This window comes from Leguminivora glycinivorella, chromosome 25 (genome assembly GCF_023078275.1).
Source record: "Leguminivora glycinivorella isolate SPB_JAAS2020 chromosome 25, LegGlyc_1.1, whole genome shotgun sequence".
Lineage (NCBI taxonomy): Eukaryota > Metazoa > Arthropoda > Insecta > Lepidoptera > Tortricidae > Leguminivora > Leguminivora glycinivorella.
In genome coordinates this window covers 10328663-10339781 of record NC_062995.1, presented here as the reverse complement: position 1 = coordinate 10339781, position 11119 = coordinate 10328663, and the positions used below count along the sequence as shown (strand labels likewise).

Sequence of the window (11119 nt, the reverse complement as noted above, 5' to 3'; positions counted from 1 at the left end):
ATTAGTGTAATTACACTAGTTTTCCATTTTCCTCCTGAGAGAACCTCCTACAGTCTCAATAACGTCTAATCTCATGTCATGTCGATGAGAGACATCTCCTGGCGGAGAAATTTGTAAATCAGTTTACCCCTGACAGCCGGTCATTTTTGCGAGTGTTCAGCAGCTGTAGAGCTGTATGGCAGATTTGGCGGCATTGTGGTTGTAGGTACTGATAGTAGATGATTGATTTGATGTTTGTATTTATTCTTAATTCATAATTGACACTAATCGATGCAAAAAACAAATGTTACCAACAGCAGTGGTTTATTTATATGATGAACCCTTATAACGGAGCTCGTGGACCATAGACTGGTCCACGTCATCAAAATACATCCTATATACCAATATTACCAATGACGCTGTTAATTATAACAGTTTATGCTATTTCCCCCCTAGAATTTGCCCAACTGTTGCCACGTGTTTAGGTCTCTCAGGAGGAAAATGGAAAACTAGTGTAATTACACTAATTACTTTTATATTTCGACTATATTAATGCCACTAGTCAGTAGTAGAGATGATGTGCGAGTGCCTAAAACTAAATTCCTATTTAAGTTGACGCGCGCAGGAGGGCAGGCGGATTTGTCTCTATACTTTTGACAGGCGCTACATACTTCGACGGCACGGCCGGGCTCATAAATTTAAATTCAGTCATAACTTTTTTCTGGTACGCCAAAAAAATTTGAAAAAAATATATTGACAGGTACCAAATAGGTAGTAAATATTGACTAAGATATCAATTAGTAGTGTTGTCTAGAACTATGTAAACCAAAAATGGTCCAGACATCCTGACGTCAGAATATCTGGCCACTTTATTCGCTCGATTTTTCGATATCAGTGGAGGTACCAAATATATGTACTCAGGTACCAAATTAACCAAATAGTATCAAATAGATACTAACTTTTAGTATGTACTAAACATCAAATATCTGTAGTGGTCCAGGGGTCCTGACGCTCAGACATCTAAGGTTCAAGTTTTCTGCTACTGGCATAACAAAACTGAATACACGAGCAAGGTCAATTACGGCCGGGTTATTTACGTATGTCCTTTTGAATGAGCTATCAAAGCACATTTATACGCAGTACTAAATGTACACTGTTCGCACTTGAAAGGTTTCTCATTGGTGTGCGTCCGCACATGAGTTTGCAAGTTGCCTCTGTATGAGCTAGCATAACTACACTGGTCACATTTGTAGAGCAGTTCATCAGTGTGTCGCCTCGTATGCAATTCCAAATAATTTTTCTTAGTAGTAGAAAATTTGCATAGATTACATTTGTAAGGTTTTTCAACAGTGTGTCTTTTTACATGGTTCAAAAAATTATATTCGACACTAGTAGCATAACTACATTGCTGACATTTAAGATGCCTTTCAGCAATGTGCATTCTTATAATGTGTTTTTTTAAACATTCTTTCGTGATAGTAGAATAATTACACTGATCACACTGGTAAGGTTTTTCTACAGAATGTGACCTTAGATGAACTTGCAAAGCCTGTTTGTATGCACTAGTATAACTACATTGCTCACATTTGAAAGGCCTTTCGCCAGTGTGTTTTAATATATGATTTTGTAAACTAAATTTGTGTTCACTAGTATAACTACAAAGGTTACATTTGTATAGATCCTCCCCGGTGTGTTTTCTCAGATGAACTCGTAGAGCTAATTTGTGTGCACTAACATAACTACAGTGACCACATTTGTAAGGCTTTACACCAGTGTGCTTTCTTACATGGATTACTAAATTGTTTTTGTAATTGCTAGCAAAACTACACTGGTCACACTTGTAAAGATTCTCTCCGGTATGTTTCAGCACATGAACTCGCAAATTACGAATTTGTGAAGTAGCATAGCTACACTGTTCACACTTGTAAGGTTTCTCACCAGTGTGTGTCCTGGCATGAACGTCAAAAGTACTTTTTTTGTTAGTAGAAAAACTACACTGGCTACATTTGTACTTCTTCTCTGTCTGTCTCTTCTGTGGAGTGTCTTCTGCAACAAAATGATTTATTTATGACATCTTAAGTAGACATCGGTAAATCGCGGCATTTAGGTGGCACTTGACAGAATAGTGATGACAAGTTTCTTAAATAAAATAAAAATATTCGAAATATATAATTTGACGACCGGACTGGCTCTGTCGGTAGTGACCCTGCCTGCTAATGCGGTCCTGGGTTCGAATCCCGGTACGGGCATTTATTTGTGTGATGAGCACAGATATTTGTTCCTGAGTCATGGATGTTTTCTTTGTATATAAGTATGTATTTATCTATTTAAGTATGTATATCGTCGCTTAGCACCCATAGTACAAGCTTTGCTTAGTTTGGGGCTAAGTTGATTTGTGACGTAAGGTGTCCCCAATGTTTATTATCCGTTTTATCCGGATAATCAAATTCCAAGTATTCGATTTATCCGGGTACAAAATTGAGCGGCTAATTGCAAGCCCTACTACATTAAGACTTGTGAACATTTAGAACAATTTGTTTTTATCACGAATGTCATAATATATTAAATTATTAACATTCCTTCTTTTAATTGGTTTGTTTTTGCCGACTCGTGGATTCAGGAACACTGTCACATCACTATTCTATTAACACCGGTAAAGTGCCACCAAAATGCCACAAGTTACCGATGTGTATTCATATGGACACTACTTAAAAAAAAACTTGTATCGTCGTCTGTCAATGAAAACAAAATTGTAGTAAGTATGTATGGAATGCATATAGACTTACTGCGTTTTAACTTAGAGGAGCAGCGTGAGATACGAGATTTTTTCAAAGTAGTGACGATATGGTATGCTGTAGAGATGGGCCGAATATGGACTTTCCCGAATACGAATATTCGGACGAACATTCGGTTCAGCTCTTACCGAACCGAACATCCGGCCGAATATTCGGTTACGCCATATTTAGAAAGCGGATGTTAAGAAAAAAACTATTGAATGATTGATAAATGTTACATATGTTACTAGAACTACATATGTTATTACGACCCTACCCTAAGGTTGTCTGGAAGAGATCGCTTTTTAGCGATAAGACCGCCTGTTGTTACCTAGTTATACTCTCACTAAACATTCTGTATACATATAACATGTAAAATGGTGCAATAAAGAATATTTACTTACTTACTTACTTACGATTTAGTGGATTTAACTAAAACTTAATTAAAACAACTCTAAAGTAGAAACCTACTAAAATAGGAGCTTATTATCCAAAGGAATACGTAAGATCTTCATTATTTTTGTACTTTGTTTATTCGGTAAATATTCGGCAAAGCTACCGAATTATTCGGCCGAATATGAACATTGAAAAACTTGCCGAATACCGAATATTTGGGCCATCTCTAGTATGCTGTAAAAAATATTAAGGCCTGACTCGTAACGGATTTGTCAAATTCAAAACTGTTTTAACGGTACCAGAGCCGGCCGAATCAAAGTATGTTTTTCTATAATGTGTTTAAAATGTATTTAAAATTTATTATTTATTAGTAAATTCATCATTCTCCATTTCTCCTCGCTCATGTTGTAAGTTTTGTTGTATGCCCTCCATCGTACATCCGACAGTGTTTTTCGACACATTCTTAGTTTTAGTCCTATCAAGGACTATCTTTTTTTAAATATTTTGGTGGTTTATGGTTGGTGTCATTTAAACGAATGAATTTCTTAGACACTCCATCCTATTCCGGTTAATAGGTGAATACTATGAGACTTCGTTAAATTAAGTTTTTTACCCGATTTGAAGAGCGTTGGCTTTAGCAGGCTGCTGGCTTCATATTAGCTGTGGTGGATGATATCCAGCTATTGTCAGAATAAAGTTGAAAGATCATATTATTAAATAATATCTGCGAACAGCTTCGTTCAGCAGTTTTTGTTGTAGATTTTTTATCGAAAAGTGGTTACTTTGCTTTAAATGCTTAGTAACGGACACTGCATCGACTGAATTCCTAGTAAAGTGGATATTTGGAGACTCATCTACATTATCATTGTTTCATAGGAATCGTAAAGAAATTGCCTTTCAGATAAGGTATAATGTTGGTTGCCTGGTAGTGTTGAAAATGATTTAAATGCAAGTTTCGTCAACAGGAATCAAGTTTTTGACAGCAATTTGTCGCCGAATTATTTTCAGCGATCACTTTAATTTTATCTATCTAGTTAGTTGAGAATTGCTTTTAAACATGATTCTAACATAATAATTTTGTGAATCTGGCAATTTGAATGGTGTAATGTATATATAAAGTAAGCTAGAAATTATACAAGAAAAAGCACTCTGAATTTGACAAATCCGTTACGAATCAGGCCTTAAGAGATCCCACACAGTGATAAGACTGGATTAGTATTTTAATTCCCCAATTGGAACAACCGATCTGGTTTAGCGGGTACGGGTACTCAGGGTTAAACTCGGTGAACACAACATTATCGACAATTCCCACGGTGGTTCACGGAATACCCTAACATTTTTTTCCATTAGGCTTAGAACAAATTTAAAAGTGGAAAATGTCTGCCTTGGATTTTTTTCCATTTTTTATTTTACCTTTTTGTCGGCGTGATTGATACACATATTGGTACCAAATTTCAGCTTTCTAGTGCTAATAGTCACTGAGATTATCCGCGGACGGACGGACGGACGGACAGACAAACATGGCGAAACTATAAGGGTTCCTAGTCGACTACGGAACCCTAAAAAGGTAAAATAATGATATTAATCAATCCCATTCGACCTGTAAATGACTTTTCACTGTACCAACTGGTAAAAGCTCTCTTGGTACCAGAGAAAAGAGACTAACGGTATTATTATTTTATTTAATCTATGTTTGGTACAAAAACGAATAGCAATATTATTCAAAGAGTGAAGTGTGTAAAGTAATTTCATACAAATTATAAATTTAAATAGATATCATACACGAAAGAAAAAACGACAAGGCCCACTGGTGGCCGAGTTGGGAATCGAACCCGGGTCTTCAGCTTACGCGACTAACGTCTTCACCACTAGACCACCCGCCCGCCCTAGTCCAGTGTAGTCTAGTGGTGAACACGTTAGTCGCGTAAGCTGAAGGCCCGGGTTCGATTCCCGGCTCGGCCACCAGTGGGTCTTGTCGTTTTTTCTTTCGTGTATGATATCTATTTACATTTATATATAGTAGTGTGACTACTTGAAAAATAACAAATCAAAAAATATTCATTAAAATAATTTGATTTATTCCCTAGTTGTAATTTCATACAAATTTTAACTTGATAAACGAAAGTGGCTGGTAGAATTATTGTTTAAATGATGATTTTGAATTATAAATGGTAAATAAATTGATGACTTTTATTTTGTTTCATGTTTTAGCTATAATAAATAAATATTTGGGGGACACCTTACACAGATCAACCCAGCCCCAAACTAAGCAAAGCTTGTACTATGGGTGCTAGGCGACGATATGCATACTTATATAGATAAATACATACTTATATATACATAGAAAAAATCCATGACTCAGGAACAAACAACTGTGTTCATCACACAAATAAATGCCCTTACCGGGATTCGAACCTGGGACCGCAGAATATTTTCTTCATGTTGGTGCGTTGAACAATTTTGTGTTTCAATTGGTGACAAAATTTGTTTAACCTAAGTGCCTTGAAACTCTCGCAACGCTCAAGATTCCATTCCTTTCCAATTTGCCCCTTTGTAAAACAAAAACGTAAATAAAATAAATAAATAAATATTATAGGACATTTATACACAGATCGACCGAGTCCCACGGTGAGCTCAAGAAGGCTTGTGTTGCAGGTACTCAGACAACGATATAGGTATATAATATACAATTACCATCCATGACTCAGGAACAAGTCTATGTTGTCAAGTCTATCTAAGAAGTGAAATCGTGCAAAGTGAACTATGATTTAGAGTTAGAGGTACCAGCATCAGCTGCCTGTCTAAAACGAAATAATAATAATATCACACACATAAATTCCCTTACCAGGATTCGAACCCGGGAGCGCGGGGTAGCAGGCAGGGTCACTACGCGCTAGGCCAGACCGGTCGTCAAAACAAACAAACACAAACTATTAAATATGTCTTAAAAACAATGCATGTATCCTCACCTTTCTTGTTCGTCTTAGCTTTCCCTTTGTTCACGAGTTGACTCTCTACAGCAGCTTCGTGATCGAGCCGGCTGGCCAAGTCTCCGCTGGCTACGGAGCTCCGAGGGCTGGCGGAAGGTGTATCCACCGACTGCTTCACTTCTACCTGAACGCTGAATGCTGAAATCAACCAAAGATTAAAAAAATAAAGCAGGAATTCCCGAAAAGTTTGTAAATTTGGATCACCTCTCCAATTTTGATAAAAATTGGTAGGCTGATAAGAGTCCATGATGCTGAGCAAGATCCACTATTTCCCAAAATGTCCTAGGTTGATTGTATGAAACTTTCCTTTTTTGTTACCGAAAATGTATAGAAATCTGGTAACAAAAAAGGAAGGTTTCATACAAACTACATAGGACATTTTGGGAAACCTAGTGGATTTTGCTCAGCATCATGGACTCATACATAAGGGCCTCATACATAATAAATGAAATAAGTATTATAACCGTAACTGCTTTTTTTTACATTAAGGGTCCCCCCACATCTAGCGTCTCGCGAGCGTCGCGTCGGGCCAACTGTATGGGCAAAGCCTGACGCCGCGTCGACGCGGCGTCTTTTTCCATACAGTTGGCCCGACGCGACGCTCGCGAGACGCTAGATGTGGGGGGACCCTTAATTTGTTTACTCCAAAATCATTCAATCAAAAATAGCACATCCGGTATCCGGTCGGATAGTATGTCAGTATCCGGCCGAATATTAAAATAAGGGCCGAATAGGCCCGATAGTGAATAGTGACCGAATATTCGGTGCATCTCTAGTATTTGATCTAAAGACGTCTCACTTAGAGTTGACGGAATTCAATAAAAACAGGGTGTAAATACAAGCTGCTGCCACAGCTCTTCGGCTGAAGAACTTATGGACAACTGTTCACCCCTCGAATGCCTTGTCCCTATCAGATAAATAGGACTTCAATTACCAAATCAAAGGTTATTTATTTATTTAATCGTATGGCATAAATAGGTTCACAGGTATACAGTATTTTATATCATAAAAAGTATGAAATAAAACTATGGAAACGGATTACCACCGGCTTGGGATCCAGTAGTACATCTGATAATGGAACAAGCACGACGAAGGCTGTGAGGCATTTGTGTTGTATGGTGTTGGACATTTGCAGTTTGTTCTTTGTCAATTTTGTGTAGATTAATTGGTTAATTATTTTTTAACATAGTAATGGTAAATTTTTTGAATATTGTATAACTAGCTTTATTAATAGTGTGTGAACCTGCCTTAGAATCTATATTATTTGTGGTCATGGTTCGTTAATATTTCTTGTATGTGGGTAGCTTTTGCGGGTAACGGAGCGGGTAACATTAAGCGTTACTATGTACCACCAATTCTGTTGAACTCTAGCCCATTAAAAGTCGTGGATAAAGTAAAATACCTGGGGCACGTCCTCACGAGCGACCTCAAGGATGACCTGGACATTGAAAGGGAACGCAGGGCGTTGGCGGTTCGGAGTAACATGATTACTCGCAGGTTTGCTCGTTGCTCAAGTGATGTAAAAATTACACTATTTAAATCCTACTGTCAATCCTTGTACACGAGCAGCCTGTGGATCAAGTACACGAAACGAGCCTACAATGCCCTGCGGGTGCAGTACAACAATGCTTTTAAAATGCTGATGGGACTGCCTAGAAGATGCAGCATCGGGTATGTTTGTGGCAGCTCGCACGGATAGTTTTCAGGAAACAATAAGAAAAAACAATAGTGTCTTTGCTAAGTCGTGTGAGATGTAGTCCCAACAGCATTTTGAGAGAAATCGCTGATAGGTTCGACTGTCCGATCTTGCACTACTGGACCAAGCAGATTAAAAGTGTAGCGGTATATAGCAGCGTATCGACTGCGCGCGGCAAATCATCGAACATTGGCTCGCGCGGCGGCCGCGCAATATGGGGACGGGTCTGCCTCGCGCGGCAGCTTGAACATTGGCGCGCTCGAACGTGCCGCGCGGCGAACCAGTTCGTGTCGGTTTTTGGCCGCGGTTGAACATGGCTCGCGCGGCAGCCGCCCGCAGTCGATACGCGGCTTAATAGCTTTTACCCGCGGCTTCGCCCGCGTAATAAAAGTATTCATTAAGATTTTCATTTGGATCCGTAGGGACCGTAGGTTTCTCTGTAGGTATATTTATCTGCGATTATTTCGATTGCACATAATACTTTTGCTTGCAATGATTGTAGAAATATTACACATCGACCACAGCGTAGGTAATTCTATATACGCTGGGGAAACCTTTATAAACATCCCACATAGCCCGTATTTCGACACTATGATCGGTGGGTAAAAAGTACTTTTTTCTATTATCCCTTACAATTTTTTACATTTTGCTTATACTTATCGCAAACGTAATCTTCAAGCAAGCAAACAACGATCGTCTTAGAGCACATTGATTGTAAGAGACCGCCGACCGATTATCCGTATCCCGCTAACGATACCCATATTATCCGTATCCGTATCCGTATCGCTATCGCTATCGCTATCGCTATCGCTATCGCTATCGCTATCCCTATCGCTATCCCTATCGCTATCCCTATCGCTATCCCTATCGCTATCCCTATCGCTTTCCCTATCGCTATCCCTATCGCTATCCCTATCGCTATCCCTATCCCTATCCCTATCCCTATCCCTATCCCTATCCCTATCCCTATCCCTATCCCTATCCCTATCCCTATCCCTATCCCTATCCCTATCCCTTATCAAGATGTTTAATGATATAACACTTTAAGTACTTACTATGAGCACTTACCTGCCGATCTGAGAAATGAGCCATGTGACGAAGCATTTAAGCGCAAATTGAGAAACTTTTTGTTAGATAACCCCATGTACTCTGTAAATGAGTACATGGATTTGTATTTTTAATGACCGACGATATAATTATACCTATATTTCTCTGTTATATAATATTTTCTTGCTTCGTGATACTTTCATGATATTGTAACTTAATTTATTAATTTTATTTAGCTTGGCATGTGTATTTTCTTTCTTTGTAAATGACAATCCTCATTTGGGAGACACAATTATTTTTATTTGGAATTTATTATGTAATTTTTGACGATCATGATGAGAAGATAAACATAATTTTGACATGTAGCAAATTTATAGTGTAATTTTTATCATGAAATAAAGAAATCTAATCTAATCTAATCTAAGTTCTCGCGCTTTGTACACATATTTAAAGTCACATACAGGTCGAACGCGATTAATTAACATTATTTTTACCTTTTTTCCCAACGTTTCGGCCAGGTTGCACTGGCCGTGGTCGCGGAAGACTGACGTCCCAGCAAAATGTCACCGGAGATGTAAACAACACAAAACTACCCGATATTAATTTATATAAATGTTCGGGGTAGACAAATAAATATAATCTACCCGCTTTTAGTTAATGTTTATTTCCCACCATGTTTATTTTAAAGGTAAAAATAATGTTAATTAATCGCGTTCGACCTGTATGTGACTTTAAATATATGTTTAATGATTTCTTATCAAGTGCTAAAATATAAAGTTTCATGGTTTTATCATTTAAAATTAAGAAATCCCATACAAACTTTCAACCTCTTTTCAACCCCTTCATCCCTTTTTTCGAAATAAAAAGTAGCCTATGTTCTGTCTCAGGGTCTAAAGATTGTCTGTTCCAAATTTCATCAAAATCGGTTGCGTGGTTTAAGCGGGAAAGCGTAACAGACAGACAGACAGACAGACAGACAGACAGACAGACAGACAGACAGACAGACAGACAGACAGAGTTACTTTCGCATTTATAATATTAGTATGGATGGATTATTATTCATAAAAAGTATGTCGCAAATGGATGTCCAAGGTTCTCAGCCATTGAGCTGTGTCAGGAGTAAGTGAGATCAGGTCATCGGGATTTCCCGGGTAGGCTCTGAGGGGGAACTCCTAAACTATGTCGTCACTACTTTTAAAAAAACATGTATCTTCATCTGTCAATGAAAAGAAAATTGTAGTAAGTATGCATGAAATGCATATAGACTTACTTCGTTTTAACTTTGAGGAGCAGCGTGAGCTAGATTTTTTAAAAGTAGTGACAATGTGTTGAACAGTTTGTGAATCAATCAGCCACAAAGGTTATTAATTCAGTAGCAAAGGTTTAACATGGCGTTCCAGGGGTTAACTCATTGCATATTCACATGTGTAGAAATATATCAAACTGCCGATGCAAAAAGCTTCAATCGATAAAATGCCAATAATCCATCCCTTGCCTATGTACTTTTTTAAACCCTGGCGCAAAAACGAAGGGGTGTTATAAGTTTGACGTGTCTGTCTGTCTGTCCGTGTGTGTGTCTGTTTGTGGCATCGTAGCTCCCGAATGGATGAACCGATTTAGATTTAGTTTTTTTTGTCTGAAAGCTGAGTTAGTTGGGAGTGTTCTTAGCCATGTTTCATGAAAATCGGTCTACTATGTCGCAGTCAGGGGTTTTTTCAAAATTTTAATTTTGTGGTTAGGTTATTATGTAAATTAAACCCACAACTGACCTGTTGGTCGCCGCTCCTCTACCGCTTGGCCGATCTCGATCTCATCCTTAACGTGCAACTCTTCTTTTATACTCAAAGCAGAGCACGAAGGCTCAGTTTTTATACGCACACTATCGTATTCGAACTCGTCCTTTACTTGCTCATCATATAAAGGCTCAAGTTTCACTGTCACTTCCTCGAATTTAGGCTCATTTGCTGTACACAGTTCCTCACAAGGCTCAGCCTTCACGCAGACACTTTCCTGCGGCGCTGACTCCATCGTTGTTTCTATTATTCTTTGATGTCACTTTTAAACTCATACTCGAATAGGATGGTGTTCCAAATCCATACCAAATATACCACACAATTACAGTTAAAATCTATGAAATATACACGATCACAAAGAAGAGAAGATATGACGATGACAGGTAAAATTGCAAACTGCAATTTTTTTTTTTTTTTTTTTTTGGGGATTTTATGGCCTGGTTA

The 11119-nt window shown here is 38.2% G+C and overlaps 1 protein-coding gene across 1 annotated transcript; it reads right to left on the bottom strand.

Annotated features, from left to right (window-relative positions):
- Nucleotides 1-1001: 1001 nt before the first annotated feature.
- LOC125239131 (zinc finger protein 431-like) lies at nt 1002-11044 on the bottom strand. Its single transcript, XM_048146634.1, has 3 exons — nt 10652-11044; nt 6119-6277; nt 1002-2025 (listed from the first exon to the last, which is right to left on the bottom strand). The coding sequence occupies exons 1-3, from the start codon at nt 10908-10910 to the stop codon at nt 1073-1075; spliced, it is 1371 nt and encodes a 456-aa protein (XP_048002591.1). The 5' UTR covers nt 10911-11044; the 3' UTR covers nt 1002-1072.
- Between the last annotated feature and the right edge of the window lie 75 nt (nt 11045-11119).